Source organism: Chiloscyllium punctatum, chromosome 3 (genome assembly GCF_047496795.1).
Source record: "Chiloscyllium punctatum isolate Juve2018m chromosome 3, sChiPun1.3, whole genome shotgun sequence".
NCBI lineage: Eukaryota > Metazoa > Chordata > Chondrichthyes > Orectolobiformes > Hemiscylliidae > Chiloscyllium > Chiloscyllium punctatum.
In genome coordinates this window covers 65,652,439-65,675,628 of record NC_092741.1, presented here as the reverse complement: position 1 = coordinate 65,675,628, position 23,190 = coordinate 65,652,439, and the positions used below count along the sequence as shown (strand labels likewise).

The 23,190-nt window shown below is 38.9% G+C and overlaps 1 protein-coding gene across 3 annotated transcripts in view; it reads left to right on the top strand.

Moving 5' to 3' along the window:
- Positions 1-20,133, top strand: part of tfap2b (transcription factor AP-2 beta) — a 46,632-nt gene extending 26,499 nt beyond the window's left edge. For all 3 annotated transcript variants that reach the window (XM_072554507.1, XM_072554518.1, XM_072554512.1), the window contains exons 4-7: positions 4,901-5,117; positions 6,774-6,892; positions 9,979-10,120; positions 14,133-20,133. In XM_072554507.1, coding sequence (XP_072410608.1) covers positions 4,901-5,117; positions 6,774-6,892; positions 9,979-10,120; positions 14,133-14,430 — 776 coding nt within the window. In that variant the 3' untranslated portion in view covers positions 14,431-20,133. The remainder of the gene's footprint in view (positions 1-4,900; positions 5,118-6,773; positions 6,893-9,978; positions 10,121-14,132) is intronic.
- Positions 20,134-23,190: the final 3,057 nt, after the last annotated feature.

The window sequence follows — 23,190 nt, the reverse complement described above, 5'->3', positions numbered from 1 at the left end:
ATTTCATGTGTTTAAGGCTTAAGTACAGTGCAGGCCAACCGAGGAAACGGGGAAGCTAATACTTAATTGTCAAATATAGAATGGCTGCGTTTCCAAAGTGGGGTTAACGAGATGGTCAAGAGTCATTGTGCCGTATTTTGTGTGGGAATAGCTGCCTGGCACTTTTTAAGGTAATTTACTTAACAGGAAATGAGTTGGTCCCAGAAGAGAGAGCAAACGAGGAGAGTTAAAGTAGCCAGCGTGATAAATGACGCTTTCATTTAGGGATCTCTAGAGCTCGTTTAAGTCTAATTTTCCGTATTAGCCCCTGTTGAGCTATTAATACAGTACTCAGGGACCGTGGCTCTTGTCTGAGCAGAGACATTACAGCTAACATTAAAACACACTCTTGATTTCAATATGTGGATAATGGATGGTGTTTTTAATGTTTCTGCTAATATAACTTGATAGAATGAGGGAAATATGATTCACACCGCCTGGTCAATGAATAATCAATAAACAGCAAATGGTAATGTGTTACATTAGATGGTTAAACTCATACGTAGCTGTGAGAGAAAACACACACAAAAGGAATATTTATTTTAGTGGAGACTATATGCCACATAATAAATCTACCAGTGACTGAAGTGATGCACTTTTTTAACATTTGAGCTATTATGGGAATTTAATAACTCGATATATGAATGATTATAGACAGTTTGTACTGCATGGTATTTTCATAACACGATCATTTACATTACGTTTCCAGGCAGACGACAAATAGTTTTAAGTGTTTATCTACGCACTTTTCATAGCTTAACTGTTAGCTATATCAATAGCTTCATACATTTCCCATTGTCAAATATTTTGTTATCCATTGCAAATTGTTCCATTGTTACCTTATCGAACAAACTGAAAAACATCAGGTTATGTAATTTGCCTCAAAATAGGGCATTCACAACATAGTGCAGAATTAACGTTACTTTTTTTTAGTATTTTGCAGCAACAGACATTTCTGATTAATAGGTATGTAAATGTATGTAAAGACCGTGTGTTCAGATAAGTCCTGGCAATTTGATTATATTTAAATGTATGAATTATGCCTACTGTTAATAGAAGTTAATATTCGGTTTTGTTTGTAGTTAGAATTAAGTGCGAATCTGATTAGCCACATTAAATGCGCACCCATTCGACGTTATTATTAATGCATTAACTTCCATAACAACTGCGTGTACACTTGCAACATATTTACACATTGCATTACAAAATTACACTGAAGATGTGCGGCTGCACATTCTGAACACGTAAAGAATTGAAGGCTTCAAGCTGCGTTTCTCTCACGGTCCATTGGTTTGCGATTTCCTCTAGTCGTTTGAACGCTATCAAGTTCGTCGCAGAATTATGTTTCAAAGCACAATCTGTTCATAATTATTAACAAATGAAGCAAGTATTATTTTCCATATTGATGATCTGTAAAAGAAATTAACTTGAAAACAAGCCTTTGAGATATTCCAGGGCTAAACTTCCAACGCGATATTGCAAGACCTAAATAAATATGATTGAAAGTACTGCACAGAGCCAGAACACCAGTGTTTTTATTTCTCTGTCCCCTGTTAGGCCGGAGTATTGATAGCTGCACAGAAACTATTGGTCTTGAATCAGTCATTCCGTCCGTGGAAAGCCAAAAACAACAAATACTATATAGTCAGTAGGATAGACGGTCAAGTTATTTGGGTTATAGGTCTGGCATGTAACCATATTAGTTGCAGAATTGATCATTTATATCCTCACGGCTCAGGTTTGCGGGATATTGAATAGAGAATCTCATAGCCGTACATTTGACACTACCCTCAGCACGTCACAAACCTTAGCTGTGGCACTAGAACCACTAATGCTACCTTGAGCGTGTAAAAATGTCAGTACTAAAGTGTTAGCTTGTGTAAACTATGTTTTAAGGGGTTTAGAGCTATTAAAATGACGGCGTTTACATTACAGTGATTACGCTCTGCAGTTAGTTTTAGCAAGCCAGAAAATCATCTGGTAGATTCAAGATTCTTTGCAGACCCATAGACTTAGTCGCCACTAAGGCGCTCCAGATTCACTAGTACTATTGGCGTATATGGAACGTTAGTACAACCACGTAGCAAAAGATGCAAGCATTCTGGGGAAGACATTCAGGAAATGAAGATAATGACATTGATTGCATTTTGCGACACACCGTAAACTGAATAAAACAGGAAGTGCATTGGATTTCAAACAGAATACACACAGCTTCCACGGAGGGCGAAGTGTTCTTTTTTGAAGTTTGCATTTAATTTTTCAAGCACATCTATCTCGTTAAAAAAAACTTCGTAGGTTTCGCCTCAGTCAGAAAATGAAAGGCAGGCAAATTATGTTTAAATTGACCGATTTCCTGTGCTGAGGTTCACTGGCAAGATGTATATGCTGGCCTTCATGTGGTGAAGGAGGAGGACGGGTGAAAGAAAATTCATCATGGGCGACCTAACACGTTGATAAATTATGACCTACGTCAATGCAACTTTGCAGTCGAATTGAAATAAGTGAGGTGCAGCAGTAAATGTTTGCAAATCTGAGAATCGATTGGTCGCATTTTAATGTCACAGATTCGTGAACTTTTAACGAAATGGCAACCGCAGATATTCTACCAGCTTCGCCAAAAGTTCAGACTTGTCGAGTGACGTTCTCTCATAAAATAGCAGCTGGCTCAGTAGCCAAATAGGGATTCGTGTTTTCTTCCCTAATTCTTGTAAGAAAGTTAATGAGATCTGACAATGCACATTCAAGCACAAGTTGGCAGGTTTCAGTTCAAACAGATGAAACAAAAGTTGATGCCTTCCTTCTGAACTGGTGAACAATTAACTACGTTACAAATGTGTTAGTGACAGCATTTCTAGTTCACAAGCCAGATTTCAACATTATTTGGAAACAGACACGGCTTTTGAGTCCATCTGGGTTTCATCAAAACGCTTACAGATCTGTCTGGAAGGGACCGGGTAGCTCTCGCCAGATTGGTATAGAAAAAAAAACTTTACCTGAAGTGGAAATTGATACGTGGCCTGAGCGTGGGAACTGCGGATTCATAGGAAAATTATAAGCACATTTTGCTTTATTTTAATTAATTGATTATATTTTCAATTCTCACCCTAAATCATTGTAGTGATCTGCAGAAAGCAGATAAATATAAAAAGGATTTTTTTTTTCTTTTAAAAAAACTTCTGAAAATCAACATTTAAACCTTTTCATTCCTCTGCTCATTGCAATCTCATTCTGTGGATTATTTTTTTCGGAGGTTATTTTCATTTAAACAATTAACGCTGGCGGCGTTACTGCGGAAGGGCTCCCCAGTGAATAGCTGAACCCCACAATATAAAGGAAATGAATTGGGAGCACCATGACAGCATGATCTTTAGGTTTCAACCACCTATTCGAATTCAGCTCCCTTATATTTGTGGGCTGCAATAACTCTACCCATCCGGCTTCGCCAGCCGTGTCAATACAGCTATGAAAACGAGGTCGAACGAGAAAAGAAATATCTAATACCGTAACCGGTTTCATAAACACACATATTTGTATTCTTTGGAAAGAATCTGACGATTCAGATTTCTCGAAGCCATTCAACAAGTTGGTGATTTCACGCAGGTTGAAAGTCCATGACCATAGTTGGCAGTGACTTCTCTGATTTTCCTCTTTTGCTGGTTAAATAACTTGAACCACAAATTCTCAAAGTAAACACAATGTGGTCCGAATGGCACACTTCCCTAAATTCGAAAATCGTGGTTTCATGCATCACTTGGGATTACTGAACGATAGGCTCAAAATGAAGTCTGCAAAATGAAGTAAGGAGTTCTGACCAACAATTCTTTGTATTGCAAATAAAGTCATACCGAACTCTACCGTTATTCCCTACAATCTGCATTTGTGAGCTTTTGACCTGCAGTCTTTTTTTTGTTTTGATCGGTAACAAAATATTTTGAGAAGAGATTAAGAAAAGCAGACAGGGGGCATTAAAGTATTTTGTTCAGGTTTTGCTGGCTAGTTTGAGATAATGGCCTGGTGTAGCATTTCATTGTGTATGTGAAACGATCACATGCCACTATTATCTAGTTGATACGAATAACGTTAATAAAACACTGTTATTTTCTCCTTTCACTTTAATTAAATAATTCTTAAATTGTAGACATAATTCATACGGGGGCTTGCCATCTGTCATCGTCTCAGTCAAGTCAACCATAATTAATAAGGCATTTCAAATGAACGTTGGGCATTTTTGTACAGCCACTTCCATTCGAGTCCAGTTACTACAGTAGCTAAAGACTGACCAGCTAATTCTTTTGAATTAATTTGAGTTTGGCAAATATTCAGGAGGGATAGTTTGGTGACATTTCCCAATTACATTACTTTCGTGAAGGCTTTCATCGTCGCGTTAGTTTTTTTTCTTTTCAATTTGTAAACCTGAAATTCCCCAGGAAAGAATTTCTTTTACAACAGACATAATTCTTCAAAGAAACGTTTTCCCGTCTGAGCATAAAAGAGCAGTTTGTGTGGAATTCACTGTGGATTTAACCAGGAGCGAGATAATGACCTAAATCACGTGCTTTTATTTTGCAAGAGAAATCCTTAAAAGCAAACCATTAAAAGGGGTACACTTTTCAAAATGCCAGTCCATTAGGTAGGTGCTGATTCGTTCCGAGGAAAACCCACTTGCTTTTCTTTCTATGTACAAATTATACAAAATATCAGTCCGCGGAAAATACATGTTCTAATTCAAACTATACATATAGATTGGACCGGATGGCCTTTTGTTGGTAGAAACAGCAATGATTTAATATTAAGTGTGAGATGATATCTGGATTTATAGTGACGCAGTGCTGACTTCTGCTGTTTTGCTATATTCTTTCAGTCCCACTTCCTCAGAAGAATATCACATCTCTGATGATGAACAAAGACAATCTCCTCGGTGGAATTGCGAACCATAACGAGGTGTTCTGCTCGGTGCCGGGACGCCTGTCTTTGCTTAGCTCCACATCCAAGTACAAGGTGACGGTGGGAGAAGTCCAGAGGCGCCTGTCCCCACCTGAGTGTTTGAACGCATCATTGTTGGGGGGAGTCCTGAGAAGGTAAGTCAGAAATACCGACAGCAGTCTCTTGCACTGAAGAGGAAATGCGTGGAGCAGTGTAGTGTGACTAAAACTTCAGGACCAAACGAGCGGAAAGTGCATATCTCTCGATATGTCCCAAGTTTTATCTATTGGTCTGAAGTATTTAAAGATTCGCGACCCGCACTATTTGTTGGACAATGCACAATGCTTGTTCAATATTTTTATATCCACCATTCTGCTGTTAGTTGATCAGAACATAACATTAATAACCATTAGACCACACACCTGGGAGTCAATGCTAGGCAAGTGTGCAGTTACGCCCCAACTTCCGGTTTAAGTATGGACTGTGTGTAACCAACCGCGCGTCAGAGTTAATATCGTCCACTGCGTCCTGCAATGGGTGTGTCTAAAGCATCCACGTGAATGGGTGTTTGAAGACAGGCCGTCCACTAGTCCATTTTGTTTTTCGTTTCAAATGTAAGGTCGTGGTTCGGAATATTAATTTAGTCCTCATAATCAAAAGAATGAAAATAAAGAATTCTTCCATAACTTCCCCCCACCATATGTGTACTTTTCAGAGGAACCCAAGTAAGATTGTCTGCTATTTCCACCTCTAAACGATTCTTGCTAAAACGTTAACATTTCAAGGCTACGGGCCTGGTGCGGGACAGTAAATAGCTCGCCGTGTACTTTTGTCAGTACAGCCTGGATGGGCCAAAGGACCTCGTCCATACTTATGATTCGATGATTACCTCGATATCCAATGAATGGTTTGGATATATATTTTCAAAGCACTACCATTTCCCATGACCACAGTGATAGTAACACAGTAGAAACTCAAAGGTGCTGGCAGACCCTTTCTCGAAGCGTTTTGGTGCTATTGGCCTTCAGTATGTTGGTGAATGAAACTTAAGGACGCTACCACCTTCACATCAAGGGACGCTCAAAGAATAGGCAGCAGTGCAGCTGTATCCAAACTGTAGCCCGAGGCTGTCATTATCTTGCAGCTACCAGTATTCGACCACTGGATGGTCAGCTACTGCCCCCTCTGCCTCACCATCCAATACAGTCAGGTCAACCATAAAAGAATTCTGCCTTCTGACTGGCTCAATTTTTATTTAGGACGAACAAGAGAAAATACCGTTCTAAAATAATAGTAATAATTAAGTTTGGTTTATAAAGTACCCAGATTACTTAATTGTCGAATTCAATACTTTGAAATGTGGCCTTGCTTTGAGCTGGTATTCCAAGTATCTCTGGGGAACTCAAAATGGCGTGAGACTATCTCCCTCAGGATGATATTACGCTTCCTGGCTTTGGTGTACTGGGTTTACCTTGGGAGTTGACTTCCAATTATACGGCTACGTTCGGGTTCATACGCATCTAAAACAGCTCAACATTAATATGAAAATATCAGTATAACTGCATCTTTAAGAAATAAAGATGTGGCCCATGGGTATTATTATAAACTTCCATTCGAACCTCATGTGAAAAGTCGCCTTTTGAAAGAGTTTTCCTTTTCTGGAGTAAGGATCGTGTGATTTATTATGGACGCGTAGGTTGATTGAACAGTTCTACCTCTTGCACACAGACACTCACGCACGCTGTGTACACCACAAAGGAGGCCGACTTATAATAGCCAGAGTCTCAAAATGTATCCTTTATTGTTGTCAGAGCCAAGTCAAAAAATGGTGGAAGGTCGTTGAGAGAAAAGCTAGAGAAGATCGGATTAAATTTACCCGCGGGCAGACGTAAAGCTGCAAATGTCACTTTACTAACCTCACTAGTAGAAGGTAAGTCATGGGAGCATATTTCGTAAGAAACTCTTCGGACTGTATTGTTAAGTTGATGCCATGATTAACACCATCACAAGAACTTTGAACTGCCCACGAATAAGGAAACAGAAGATTATTTGATTATATTGGCAGGAATATTATTTCACCGTGTTCTTTTATTATAATAATCACCTGTACTTTGAACAATATTCATTGCACGAAAGTTAGCTGAAAGTATTAGTGACCGAAATATCAACATTAATCTTCACATTTTTTGGCATTTTTGATCAAGCAATTTATTCTAACTTCAAAGAGAAATTACATTATTAATTATGTAATTTAACAAAACACCTACTTCGTTCATACATCATAATAAATATTATAAATGCATTTATCTCAAGGCTAGAAGGGTTTCTTTTAGTTAACCTTCATGCATGATTTATGGTTGCATTTAAAAATGCTTATAAATAATTGCATTCTCCGTCACTTATTTACACATAAGCACGCTTGCACAGTCATACACAAACGTCACAGACGCCCATATATCTCTTTATATTTCTATTGATGCTCCTATACACAACGATAAAGTAAGATTGAATACCTGTTACATTTCACTCCTGATTTCCCAGTGCCCCATCCTCGAGACCCCACCTCTACCCCACTTCTGCATGTACATTAGAGACTGAAACATCTTACCTGTTTAGGACCTGCATTTATATTGGGAAAATATCCTGTGAAATGATTTTTAATGTAGAGCGATCATATCCTTTCTAATCAAGTGATGTGAGCCGTCTAATTTTGCCAATGTTAAGGCTGATGTATTAGTTGGGATGTATTTAAATAACTGGAAGACCTGTGGTATTGCGCACTCGTGAGGATCAGCATTTTGGTGAAAAGAATAGAAATAACAGAAAATATAAAAATCGATAAGAAAAGAAAATTGGCACGCTAAATGTGTGGTCGTCTACTTTTTTGCCTTTTTCTATAGACAACGGCATCCGAAACATCCATCTATTTATCATTTGTTTATATTTCTTCGAATTCTGTTTCCAAGAAAGTACAATAGAAATGGAAAAGTTGCACTGTATGATTATATATTTTGTGAGAACACCGCTATTAAGGAGGCATTGTTGTAACAACCTGACAATAATTCGCGTGATTATTACCAGCACAGTATCTGTTTGAATCACTTAGTGCTGCGAATATTTTCATGTGCCCAGCCCGAGCTATCGTCTGCAAAGAACTTCAAACAGGTTCACTGCTGGAAGAGTGAGACAGTATCTATTTGAATCCATCAGAGCTCGGCTTTGTTGGCCAGCCTTCATTGATATAGCATCAGGTGGGGTAGGTTGATGACATGGATCTCAAGAGTTATCAAGGGATGGATGGAAATATGACATTCTCAGCATTAATAGCTCAGCCATGATCTCATTTAATACCGGAGAGGCTCGAGGGGCCGAATGGTCTACTTCTGCACCAATTTGCTATATTCATAACTGGGCTAGCATTTATTTCCCGCTACTCCTTGTGTTTGAGAAGATGGTGGTGAGCTGCCTTCTTGTCCATGTACTGTAGACAGGTTCACAATGATTGCTACAAAAAGTCGGCAATGGGCAGTTTTCGTAAAATCGCCTTACTCGAAAGTAAAATGTTTTCACTTATTGTCTTCCACTTTTTTGTTTCCTATGAGAACGGATAGATTCATTCAGCTACACTTGCCCATACTACAACATATGCTTAACGTGCCTCTTATGAGAAAAATCAGTTCACAATTCCTCAGCATTTTATGAGGAAAATACTGAACAGCCATTTCCTACATGGCACAGTAGTATAGACAGATGGATATCCATACATAGAACGTATATTCCATGACAGATAGACAAACACATAGATGGATTATAATTATTCTTCTTGCTTCCGCATGAATGCTATCAGACATTACTGAACACATTCTGAATGCTCACACTTCACTGTTGCAGTGCGTTATTTTGGCAAGTAGCACTCAGTTGCTGCTTGTTAGAAACTCCTGGGGGTCTCTCGTTTAATTACAATATTTATCTTTTCAAAGATAAATGTTCCACAGTCAACTCCTTCATAACAGTCAACTGCTCTGCAATAAATGTGGTCTAACGGGTATTTTATTTAGATTGCCTACAGCAAAGACTTAAATCTCTACCCGAGGTAACTAACAAACACCTTCACTACTATAATATTAACAAACGAAGCCATCGTAGAACATTAAAAGGTAAACAACATTTATGTTCTGTCTCAAAACTGAACAGAAAACAAGTCGACCCAAAGGTGGCAACACTGCCACCATTTTGGGCAGGAGAAAATAGTCCAAATGTTTCCTTTCTATTCTTCCAAGGTTTAGTTTTTATTACATCTACTCAGCATTTCCAAGCCACCTTTTTAAAAAAAATCGACAACCAGATGTTTGTACAAGTTTTGCTCTCCACGCTCATGAACGATGGAGCAGCTAAATAATGATCTCAATCTCGAAACGAGCTGTTTCATATCCATTCCATTGCGTCTGCGCGGACGCTAGCTCCAGATCAGATTCAGCCACGTTTATTCCAATTTCAAATGAAATCCTGTAAATTGCATCATTATAAATCTGGAGAATATCCATTGCAAAATATTAGATCCCAAATAACGATTCATTGTTGGCATCACAATTGTACCCTACAGAAAACAGGGATCGTTTAGTTAGCATATGCACCTTTATTCCTAAAATAATCAGAATCTTACAATAAATTCTTATATCTAATGACTACATCAGGAGCCCAGTTTGCTCTCGGCTTTTAGCTTCTCTTGAATTCTTAAAGGAGCTTTTCTGCGGGGAGGTAATGCAAGGATCGTGCACTAAGACACAGCCTAACCGAGACGGACACCTAATAGGATTAACTGGCAATAGAACATTGTGCACAAAACAGAGCCAGGAAATTCATCACAAATATGTTTCTGATGCGCTCCTTTTTTCCTTTATGCTATCACTTCTGATACGTATTCAGGCACAGGATACAGCAGAAACTTCGCGGACATAATACTGATATATCTATATTTTTAAAAAAATAATGAGGTAATGTTGCTTTGGCTTGCAGGCGAAGCCGTACATTTAGCCCGGGATTTTGGGTACATCTGTGAAACCGAATTTCCGGCCAAAGCGGCAGCCGACTACCTGAACAGACAGCACACAGATCCCAGCGAGCTGCACTCCAGGAAGAATATGATCCTGGCCACGAAGTGAGTTATTCACCTACTCCTACCTGACCTGAAGGAACAAACACTAACAGTTAATCTTGCAGATGATGTGCAATGAAGCATGAACAAAATACGATATTTGAAAATAGGTGTCATGTCTGGTGCTGTATCAAAGCAGCCTTCGCCGACTAAAAAGGTTCAAACACTCTGATTTTAGGTAATTTTGAACAATGTATCAACATGTATCAACAGGAGACAGAGCACAGCACATAAAATGGGGGCTGCGTTTATGTCATTTAAAAACTCCCTAACTATAAGTCCACAAAATCTTTAGAAAATCGTTTCCTTCAATGAAGCAATGATTGAAAAAAAAACACCAGATACATATAGTGAAGACACGCTTTAATTTAAGCAGCATTCTGGAGTTAATAATTTAGTTTTCAGCAAGCATTTAAGTAAAAATTCCTTCAAAACTTCGAATGAGCTCTTACAGTTTCAATCAGATCCGCAATAATGTCTTTAATATTTGATTCTGTCTATGCATGTCCATTATTGAGGAAAGTCCCTCTGATTCCCACCAATGATTAAAAAAAACCTGAAAAAAATCATTTGCTCAAATTTGTCCAGATGTTCGCTAGACGTGATTTGAATTTAATTGTTCCTTTCCGCCGGGTCAGAAGATATTATAATCTCAGAAGTTTAATTGCTTGCAGGCGATTCTTTTTTTCTTTGAAGACTAGAAGCGCCTGGCTTCCCTGCCATTAATCCTTCACGGTGGACGTTTCCTACTTTACATAGTTAAAAAAAAAATACAAGGACGATGTAGGCAGGCGTTTAGACTGTTCCCATAGCAATTTCCTATGAGCTTCTTATATGTATTACCACACACATGGCAAACGAAATGGGGAGAGGGGAGGGGGTAAACAATAGATTTGGGGAACACCACAGAACATTTTAAAAATGCATTTTTGAAACATATTGTCTGACTAATTGAGTACTTCCTTACTGAGAAAATGACCGGGATTCCCCAGCCTCTGTGCGTAACACGAATACACTTCGGTTAGCTTAAACTGCATGACCTCACTAACGCCCTCTCCAATACCACGTTTTTTAAGAGCTTTCAAGAGAGAAAGATTCAGGTCTGCTCGTGTTGGGGATGTTCAAAGTAAGAAGATGTACAAAGCTAAATTTGATCGCTTCATTATTGAGACTGATCTGCAATGCAATTATTTTTGGCTCAGTTTAGAAAAGATTAAGACTCACTGCACAACAATTCTCAGTATTAATGATATTGATAGGAATGATGACAGATATTTTTGGCTTCGAGTTACATCATTTTTTCTCAACACATGGATTTATATTATCTGAGTCTTTATTAAACGCATCCTTTAGATAAGCATAATTTCATGGGTTACTAAAAGGCTTTGAACATACATGCTTCCATTTAAAAATCACATACACTATTCCTCTATATAAGACAGTGACTGTTTTATTTCACAGAAATTAAATGTTGATAATCATTCATTGAAGCTTTGAGTACACCACAATTTTGCAGTATGGATATATCTAGCATCCGACAAATACAGAGCCTTCAACGTTCATATTAACAATAGCATCTGATCTAGGGAAACTAAATAGATCTGAAATATTCTTAGGAATATCACTGAGTGTACAATAAAATTTAAAAAAACGAATTGCGGATGCTGAAGATCTGAAACAAAAACAGAAAGTATTTGAGAAACTCGGCAGGTCTGGCGGCATCTGTGGAAAGAAAGCAAATGTTTCGAGTCCAGTGACCCATCTTTAGAATGGGTTCTGTACCCGGGGCACAGACTTGAAACGTTAACTCTGCTTTCCCTCCACACATACTGCCAGTCTTGCCGAGTTTCTCCTGCAATTTCTGTTTTTTTTGGTGACCGTGTCTACGTTGTTCTATCAAGTCGATTTCAATCATCAATTCAGTGGAAGTGATTACACGATATCTCATTTAGGTTAGAAATTATCGTGCTCATAATTTTCAGACTTTTCTCTCTAGTGTTTGCATTATACGAACCCTCTTGGATGAAATTACTATCCTGTTTTGTGTTTTCTGTGATTGCTGATATTACTTTATATTTCACAAAGGAAACATGACCTTTGAAAAGAAAACAATAATGCACTCTACGCTGCATGCTGAACATTGGCACGGAACTCCATTCAGTAAATTTGTAGACAATAAAATGGTCTAAATATAAGTGTAGACACCATATTCATCATTCGAAAAACAATAGTACTCAGGAAATCGGTAATCCGCTTGGCAGCAGAGTGTTAGACAATGCAATTCACCCACTTCTCAATATTCTGAGATTTCATTTTTGTTCATTGTTAAATTTCACAATTCAAATATTTTCTTCAAAAAGTGATCCAGTGAAATCAATGTGTGCATCAAGTTGATGGAGGCTAATGCTGGGAAATGGGAACAAATTTCCATTTCAACGCTCAATATAAATATTAATTATTTCCAGGTCAGGTGCAGCAGCATTATGTTGCAATTATACAGTAGCTGCCAGTCTGAAAACGATGGCTGTAGTATAAATTCCAGCCATACAGGAACTAGTTCGTACTTTCAGTTTGGGACTGCAATTGCCTCCCCCTGAGCAGATTGGAATAATCTTGACCATGCATGGAATTTAAATTTTTGGAGACAAACGCATCCTGGATGTCTCCAACAACTATCCAGGTAGGTTAGGGAAAAGAAAAGCCGAAGAGATCTATCGATCCAGAATTCTTTCATAATCAGGTTTAACCCAAACACTTCATGCAATGTTCAGTGCAGGTCTTATGGTGGTACCTCTTGTAGATACTTTTGAGCAACTATTCCTGCTAGGTGAAATTTATACCGTATCACAGCATCACAGTCAAGTCGGAACTACACAGCCAAATTAGAAGCAGAGTTTAAATTTCTTTTGCACAAATGGAGGGCGGGCATGGTGTGGAATCCCTCTGGGCCAAAAGTGAAGGAAGCGTCTCTCCTGGTCTGTTGCAACTTTTGCAAGAAGTCGATGAAACTTTCATAAATTTTCGGGGGGTTCCTGACAGTTTCGTGGCTGAACGGGATTCGAGACATCCTGACAATCTATCAGAGCAAATCCTTTTTCTCCCCCTTCAGTTTGGCTGAATTCACCAGAGGCACTAAAAGTGAGAAAGCAGCCTGCGGACATCATGTGCAAGTTGGTGCAAGAGTAGGCCACTCGGCCCTTCGAGTCTGCTCCGCCATTCGCTGACATTATGGCTGATCACTCGATATTTCCGCCTGCACCAGTTAACCTTTCACCTCCAGAATAATTCTACACTAACCATCAAATATAATTTTAAAAGATACAACCTTCTTGGAATGAACACTACTCAAGATTGTCGGATTTACAAATGCAATAGCAAGTCTCTATGATCTACCTCTTTCAATATTAACTTCCCCGGGGATTTAATTTCTCCGTGGTTTTATTGCAAAATGCTCTGCTTGAATTTGTTTCCAATGTTTTCCTCGCGTTGTTCATGTGTAATAATTTCTGATTTCGCATACTTCTGAGGTGCAAGTTTTTTTTTAAATCAAGGACCAAATTATGCTGGTAATATTGATACGTGTTACTGGTTGAAAATGGCCCCAGTAAACGTGTAACCTAACCTTAACTCTTTCACCTGTATGAACTTGTCCTGCTTTTAGCAGGATTAATTCCCAATGAGATTAATCTATATTTAGCTTTGCATTACTACATTCATTCGCCAGTAAATTAAAGAAAGATTCACATCCGTGATTCATTATAAGAATCGAGAACATATGAGATTCCATTAAAAACATCCCGAATTATTTGACTATTGCAGTTGTAGGCTATTGTAGAAATGCGCATACATTTCAAGCCAATGCCATACAGGCAGCCTTAAGTTAACCCTGATATGCGGGTTGATGGGCGGGGGGTGGGGATTGCAGTTGAACCAATTTCCATAGCAGTGCCATTGCATACATCTGATTTGTGTTATCTGACGGCAACATTCTTTGTCTTGTTTTCTTAACCCGCAGGCAACTTTGCAAAGAATTTACAGATCTGCTGGCACAGGATAGGTCTCCACTGGGGAACACCAGGCCCAACCCGATCCTAGACCCAGGCATCCAGAGCTGTTTGACTCACTTTAGCCTCATTACGCATGGTTTTGGCTCTCCCGCCATTTGTGCCGCTCTCACAGCTGTCCAGAACTACCTGACGGAAGCATTAAAGGGACTGGACAAGATGTTCCTAAACAACAACCCAAATAGACACACATCTGGTGGGGAGGCAGGCACCAAAACTGGAGACAAGGAGGAAAAGAACAGGAAATGAAAAACATTCCTCCAAACTTTTTATTTTCTGTAGCTTTATATAAAAAAATCTTCTATTGACTTGGAAAAGACAACAACGCACATATAACGGAGCAACACTGGGTCAACTGTTTGCAATCAATATGGACCTGGATGCAAGGCATCAAGACGTTTTTTCTTGGTATTTTTCCAATTTTGCAAACATTTTGACTTCCATTTTATGTCAGAATGGCAGGTGATTCCAAGATCTACTTGTGTGACTGCAAATTGATTTTTATAGATATATTATCAAAATCCTCTGGTCCCACGTTCATTTCAGGTCCGATTTCTGTGCACAGTTCTGCATGTTATGAGGATGGAAACATTCCAGCAAAAGAAAATGATGATCAGGTAACAGAAACACTTAATAGCTTTTTTTTTACCCCCTCTATTTGGATGCGCACGTTCAATGTAGTGTCTTTAACGATTTATTACCCAAGGTTTGATGGTTCGCACACAAAATTTAACATATGGTGACAATAATGACATGTATCTGCTGAATCTAACCCCAAGCATAACAATACAGGCAGTAGTGTGACTGTCCATAACCTTCCAGTCGACATGAATCTAAACGGAGCTCTAACTAGATAATTATTCACCCTCCATTGCAGTTGTCAGATCAAGTTCAAGGTGAACACCAGCACTGCAAAAATAACTACACAAAGCAGAATGAGTACAGACAGAAGGTGAGTTCACTTCAAAGAGACGCGCTGAAATCCAACAGAGATTAATGAGAGAGGAACATCGCATTATAGAAACGGGCAGTGCTCCCCCTGCATGGCGTAGTCTATTTAAAACTTGGTACATTCCGACACATCATTAAATGTAACTGGTCTTCCTTTCAATAATTGTTCTGAATTTAGCAGCATCTACTTAAATACGCAGTACGACACGATACCCCCCTTAAGAAGCTATTAGCATTTTGATCAATCTGTTTTGGTGATTTTTTTTAAAAGACCTCCCCCTGATCCCTCGAAGGACACAGCTATCGTGCAACCTCCCTCAGCTCAAAGCAACGTCTCTCCCCCAAAGCACTTTTGACCTCAGCTGATGCGCAGTTTGGTCAATATGAACATGAATGGACACTGAAGGCACTGTCCGAACGCAACGAGTTGACCCAGTCAACCCCTCGAGAACTGATAGCAATTTATATGTAGATGGTAGATTTTAATACAAACACGAGCTAAAGGCACGCAGAAAGCACATGAGCTGTATCAGAGCAGCTTGATTTGGTTAGTTAGGAAGAAAATTCATGTGTTCGTCCGAAAGTAACGTCTTTTCAGAATATCGCCAAAAATACATGTCGAGATCGACTCTTTGTTTACATACAAATGTTCAGAACTGCATCCATCACGATTGGAGTCAATTGTTAATACACTTATTTAAGAAATACCCCAGCGCATTATTTCATTAAATTGCTAGCATACACACTTGATAAAAAAGGCTATGTTTGAAAGAGAGAATTGGTTCACGCGGGTCAATAGCCACGGGTCAGTAGACTGGATTGAGAAAAACATGCAGATTCTTGGGCTGTCTGGATGTCCTGGGTGTCTCTCAAACCAAAAGACAGAGGTTACTCTAAAAATAGCAAAGTTCTTATTTCTTAACCATGTTGTCTGCATTTTCTGGAAAAAAAAATAGCAAGTTATGTCCGCATGACTGTGAAACGTTTAACAGTCATGAATGTAAAGTAGATTTTTCAAATTGCTTCCCATATTTTTTGGTCAGTGGAACCGCGCTGTCCACATATCTCGCCTGTATGCAATGTTGAAACAAGTTCAATAACAACGTTGCTAGAGAAGGCGAGGAAGTTGAGGGCGACACAAAACAAATTTCCCACACGAAAGGTAAACGATAAACGTTGTAGGGAATCTGATTATTCCTCTTTAATCTCAGAGGTTCCGAGAATGAATGCTCCACTACCTGCACTTAGACATATTTTTGAGAACAACCAGATACATTAATTATCTATTTGGAAGCAATGCATTACTGTAATATTCAGCAATTTCAAACATATTTACATGTCGCAACTATTGCAAACAGCTCTGATCTATTCTGTTTTCATCGTTGTTGAAATGCATATCATGAATGTCATCATACTATAATGTGCAGCCATTTTTCACATTGCTGTATCTGAATGGTTGGCCATCGATCAATATTCCTTTTTAACGATATGCATAGGCATATTACTCTACTAAATGATTTTTAAAAGCAAATATAAGATCAAACGCTTGGCATTCTACAAAGTCAATGCTCCTTTGAGAATGAGTTTCCTTTTCACGTATATTCCTTGATTTTCACTCTTTGCCCCAGGCTATGCATGTCAATGGAAGAGTTACCACAAGCCGAACCTGTGCTGCTCCTTGAGTCCACAGGTGGTATGTGGCGGAGTGTTATCCCCTGTGGGGATATAAACAAACCCAAGGCCCAAACTGGTTAAACTCATCAGATACATAGCAGGAATGTTGAAATCCTGGGAGAACACGGGTGTGAAAGGAATGTTTAATTGGTTTGTTACTTAGGCACTTACATGAAAAAAGCAACGGTAGTGCTTTCTTGGCGAATTCATAGTAATCTTGCTGACTTAAACTTCTTAAAAAACATTCTGAGTTAAAACGACACTTAAATAAGATCAGGATCCCTGGGATATTACAAGGGAAAGAAATCTATGGGAAAGACTCATTGCATTTTGTTGCATTTTCTTTAGAATTCTGTACTGATGAAAAAAGAACAGGATTAATTTATTTTGTCTGCTAATTGTTTTATTATCACTGACTCAAGGCTCTGACTGTCACTGATAAAAAAAAGATAAGCGGTGATCAATTCCAAATCATGAGGATAAGTGGATTACTTAAAGTTGACTCCTTGTCCAAACAATAAGATGTACGCTCCTAGGAACATAGAACCATAGGACGTAGGAGCAGGAGCCGTCTTAGATCATGGTTGATCTGATTGTGGCCTTACCTCTACTTCCCCGTCAGCACCCGTAACCCTTCTAACGAACTCCTAACTAATTCAGCCTTGAATAACTACAATGATTCAACATTCACTGCCTTTTGTGGAAAATAATTCTACAGACGAACAGCTCCCCCCCCCCCCCCCGCCCTAAGAGGGGAAAAATCCGCATCTGTCTCAAAAGCAAAACATCTTATGCTTGACGTGTGTCCCTTAGCTTTGACCCCACCACAAGAAGAACCATTCATCTTGTATCCAACATCTCAAGATCTTTTGTGTTTCAGTAAGATCACTTCTCATAAGCCAATGCATAAGCGTCCAACTTGTTCAACCTCACTCCATACAATAATCTCTACACCCCAGGAATGAGTCAGTGAACCTTCTTTTGACTGTGTCTAAAGTATTTAGATCTTTCTCTTCAAACTGTTTAAAAAAAACTGTTCTCCACACTCCAGACTTGTCTCCCCCAGGTCCTATATTGCTGCAGTAAAACCTCCCTCCTTCTTTATTCCATTCCGCTTGCCATTAAATGTATTGCGGATTTTCATGCAGCTTAAACCGAGGTCCATTCCCTATGATTATGATATCTTCCTGTTTTACTCTAAAAAGATACAATGTTGGTATTTCGAACAGATAAACTCAGTGTTTAACCAGGCAGAATTGTTCCTAAGGGGAAGCTAGCACTGCTTTTGTTAAAGCACGACCCGCTTCCATTCTGTCAAAGTTCCAGGATTGAGTCTCGCGAAAAGTAACCTGCAATACTGTTGAATGAGCAGGGAGCAGTTTAGTTTTTCATTGCACCTCCCCCATCCCTTTTCTCTGAACAGGTGAGGAACTGCTGCCCAAGGAGCAATTTGTGCATTGGATTTGGTGACTGCAGATTCCTGGGATTCCAGGGTCACTGCAGTTCAAAAGGCACACGTAGACTTGTTTAACCTCATAGTTAAAGCCAAATAAGATGAAAGCTAACTACGGTCAGACTAGAAGGCAATTGTAGCACCGCCCTAGTGAACCTGTGTCTGAGCCAGAAGGCCTGGTTTCAAGTCTCATCTGCTCTAGAACCTGTGTCATAACACGCCCTACAAATGATCCAGAAAGACAGTGGGATGAATGCTCCCATCTTAAGAAACAAAAAGCTGCAAGCAAGGGGTCAAACTTGCCAAAGGAGCTGGGATTTAGCTTACTGAGGCCAATTTTGTTCTCGTTCTGTACGCAGGCACAGGGTTGACAGCACAGAAGGGGCTAGTTTGCCCATGGTGCCTCTGTATAGACTAAAACCTCATCTCGCTTTCCCTCTCCCGCCGGTCGGACCTTTCAGAGATCCATGCTATCCTATGTGCAATGGAAGAGTAGTGAGACATTGACAATGGAGAAATGTTACAAGTTGGCCAAAAGTTAGCTTAAAACTCGGGTCACGTTGATCGTGTAGCTAGATGTGAAAATACTGGCTCTAACTAGAAAATAATTTAAATGAATGGAAAGCATTTATTCATGGTGGTGTTTAGCGTATCTCTTCCCTTTGTAGAACGAACGATGAGCAAAAACGTTTAAAAGTGCCATTGCCAATTAGTTCAGATTCAAGTATCGATTGAAGAGCATGATTTTCCTTTCATCGTTGAATTGCTGGAAGGAATATTTCACCCCCTACTGATTTCGAACCGTCTCATCGTCAGTCCCAAGTTCCTCGTAGCCAACCAATAGTCCACTGGCAACATGGGCAGGTTATCTTAATTTCAATAATCTTCTGTATCAGCTAACATGTATCAAACATTTGATGATTAATAGTTGGGTAAATCAGGTGTAAGTGTTCCAGAAAGAATTAATTCAATATCGAGTTGAGATCTGAATATTCTTGTTTGCCATACCTTTCAAATGAACATTTGTCCCTCAACCCCCCCCAATGACACCATTTGATACTGAATATGACAAATTCCTCATCTGCAGAATATGTAAAAATTCAAGTTTGATCCAAACTTCATAATTTTTCAATTATCCTACTAGAGAACCCCTTATTCTACTTCATGTAAGCTTTTGACGCTGATTTCGGGAAAAATGCACAGTTCTTCATAAAAAAAATGTTTATTCCTTTGCTGGGATCCTATGTTGACAGAAATGTGGTTTGAATTCATTCACACAATGTGCCAAAAACATATATGATTAGATTACGTAGTTTGGACCGTTCCCATCCTTGTCACATGCTAGAAAAATGTTTTGACTCTGATGTCTAGATAACCTGTCTTTTTTAATTACAATTTTCAAACAGTGATATAACTTGGAACATCAATTCTGCTGGATCTCCAATGGAAATCAGCTTGGAGGGGGAGGGCGGGTTGTCATTGTCCATGTTTGTATATATTTATTTAATGTTAATTTAATGGGATTGTAAATATGGTGAGCCAGTAGCGGGGTATTTATCTATGATTCCATACCTCTGTGAGTGGGTTGAAAATGCTTGACGCTAGATAGTCCACTATCTGATTTCCGTTCACTAGACACATTGTAAAGGTGATGGGTAGAACTTGTTTATTGTCCAGTTGTGGTCTCATTTTAAGAAAAAAAAGTTGAGTACCTTGTGATTTTGTTGTATTTTATTCAGTTTCAATGTGATGCTGCTTCACTTTTCAGACAGATTTTGTTGCTAGGTCTGTCCACCTACTGGTTGTTTGAATGAAAACCAATTTGTCTTCAAGAAACAAACGAACACATAATAAACCTTGCTTCCGAAACGAAATGGTTTTCTCTGTCATTCAGTAAAGCTACACCATGGTACGAGCATACATTTGCTCCTGGGAGATTTTGTTTAATGACAGTAGGTAAAGGTCGGAAAAAGTGTTAGGACAATAAACCTGCTGTACTTCAGGATGTTTTCATGTCGAGATTTCAGTTATTAATTGCATCAATTAAACGTTACTTTTCTGCCTGTGGGCAAACTTTACTATCCATAGCTGGACACTGAAGGATAGATTTGCCCACAGTCAAGGCGATTGGGAAAGGTGTCGTCTGCTTCGATGAAGAATGAAAAATGTACCCTTCCAGGTACTCCAGGCGTCTCGAAATTATACCATGTAAATGACGTTTGATTGCCAAAAAAAAACTTTGTATGATATTCCTTTCAGACAGCTATTGCCCAAAGCAACGACAGGAATTTATCCAGGTATTAAATCATTTATTTTGCATGTTTTGATACCAATGGTCGTAGCAAACAAATACATTTCATATAAGTAGAAGGCAACAATTAATATTCACACATGATCGATTCATGTTACACTCACTTTACTGCGTATGGGGCGCAAATGTATGGACTCTCAGTTAGAAGCTTGCTCCTTAGGAAGCGCATGTTCAGAAAGTGTCGGTGAGTGATTGCAATTCTCCACGTGGCCTTCGTGGATACGGTTCCCAACAGGGGAAGCCGAACTCCAAATGATCACAAGGTCTTTCCTGAACCACGTTTTTATTAAATCAAGGAATCAACAATCTCGTTTTTCTGTTTAACTCGATTCCTGGTGTTTGGGTTAGTCGTGATCTTCCGTTCCTTTATCTGTATCTGACAAGCGAATCATTCTGTAGACTTTCTATCGCTGTTCCATGGCTCTTGACTGTTGAAATCGAGACAACTAGTTACCCGAGTGACGAGCATTATACATGATTACAGAAACCTTACTCTTAACTGCAAATGTAATTTAAGTGCCATCTCCGGAATATTTCGAAGAATCTCAGCTGTGGAGATAAAAAAAGCTAAAATGACAATTATGAACGTTAAGGGGCAATGTAGTGGTGCAAGGTATATAGTGGCTCATTTATAATGCATACATTATCAATATTACCTTTAAACGTGTTATACATGCATTAACACTAATTTGTGAATACTCTTTGATTTTGATTCTGTACTCTCTACATCCATATCTATACACTTTATATAGACTATATATCTAAAAAAAATTTTAAAAAAATAAATGGCCAAGTTAATTATAAACCCTTGTAATGGATGCAAATCAGTTTTATTTAAACTTGGAAAATGACCATTTAGAGTTTTTAGTTATTTATTGGTAATGCTTAAATTATGAAAATGATGGATAATAATTCTGGAGGGTTAATTCCTCTCTGTGTCAGCCGCAGACGAGGTCATAGAATTCCTACAATGTGGCAACAGCCCACTTGGCCCAACCAGTCCACATTCATTTTCTGAACAGCATCTCATCTAGATTTATCCCTCTACCCTATCCTTGCAACCCTGCATTTCCCATGGTTAATCCACCTAACCTACACATTCCCGGACACTATGGGCAATTCAGCATGGCCAATCCATCTGACTTGCATATCATTGGACTGTAGAAGTAAATTGGAGTACCTGGAGAAAACCCACACGGACAGAGGGAGACCGTACAAACTCCACACAGACCAAGGCTGGAATTGAAACCAGGTTCCTGGCACTGTGAGGCATCAGTGCTAACCACTGTGCCACCATGCTGTCCCAAGTGGCTTGGAAAGCTGCATTACTCTGCTCCATTGCCTGTCACCCAAATAGAGTCATGGACTCATACAGCATGGAAACAGACCCTTTGGTCTAACTAGTCCACTCTGACCATAAATCCAAGTTAAACTAGTCTCACTGGTCCATAGCCCTCCAACCTTTTCCCATTCATGTACTTATCCAAATGTCTTTTCAAAGTTGCAACCGCCACTTCCTATGGCAGTTCATTCTAGACACTAAGCAATCTCTATGTTAAAAAAAGTTGCCTATTATGTCCTTTTAAATTTTTTCTCCTCTTACCTGAAAAATATGTCTTCTAGTTTTGAACTCCCCCACCTAGGGAAAAGACATTTGCTATTCATCTTATCTTTGCCCTTCATGATTTTATAAACCACAACGTCCTATGCACCAGTGAAAAAAATTCCAGCCTAATCCAGCCTACTTTTAGAACTCAAACCCACCATTCCAGCAATAGCCTGGTAAGTCTTTTCTGAACCCTCGCAGCTTTAATAATATCCTTTCTACAGCAAGGAAATCAGAACTGTACACAGTACTCCAGAAAATGTCTCACCAATGTCCTGAACAATCTCAACATGACATTCCAGCACCCAATACTCAAATATCTGAGCAATGAAGGCAAGCATGTTAAGTATCTTCTTATGCACCATGTCTACTTATGTCACAAATTTCAAAGAATTATGTACCTAAACCCCAATGCCTCTCTGTTCTACAATGCTACCCAACCCTGCAGTATGTCCTCACAAAATTTGCATTATTGTAAAGTTTTAGTTTCCAACCACTCATTTTATGGTCTCTCTGAATTAAAATAGCAGTCACCTGAGTTTGTGGCGTGCTGATCAGTTTCTTGCTGTAGATTGTGATTCACTAAGAACTGTTGACCCCAGACAACTCATTTTTAAAGATCCCTTAGTGGTGAGAAGGAAAATAGATTTTTTTTAACATGTTTACTGTGGGATGGGAATGAATTAAGGCTCCAGAAAGGAAACAAAAATATATTAACATATTACCATATTAACATTACCATATTGTGAATAGCTCTGCAGCAGAATTGTTATAAGAACTGAGGGTTATCTAAAATAGTTTTTTTTTAACCAAATCAAACAATTTTCAAAACAGATGATCAGATGTTATCAAGGCCCAAAATCTTTGGAACTGGAAGAAAACTTTAATACTGGAGCAAAATGGATAGTAGCGAATTCATTGTCTACTTAATTTGTCCTGATGAAGGAGTAGCGCTTTGAAAGCTAGTGCTTCAAAATAAACCTGTTGGACTATAACCTGATGTTGTCCACCCCA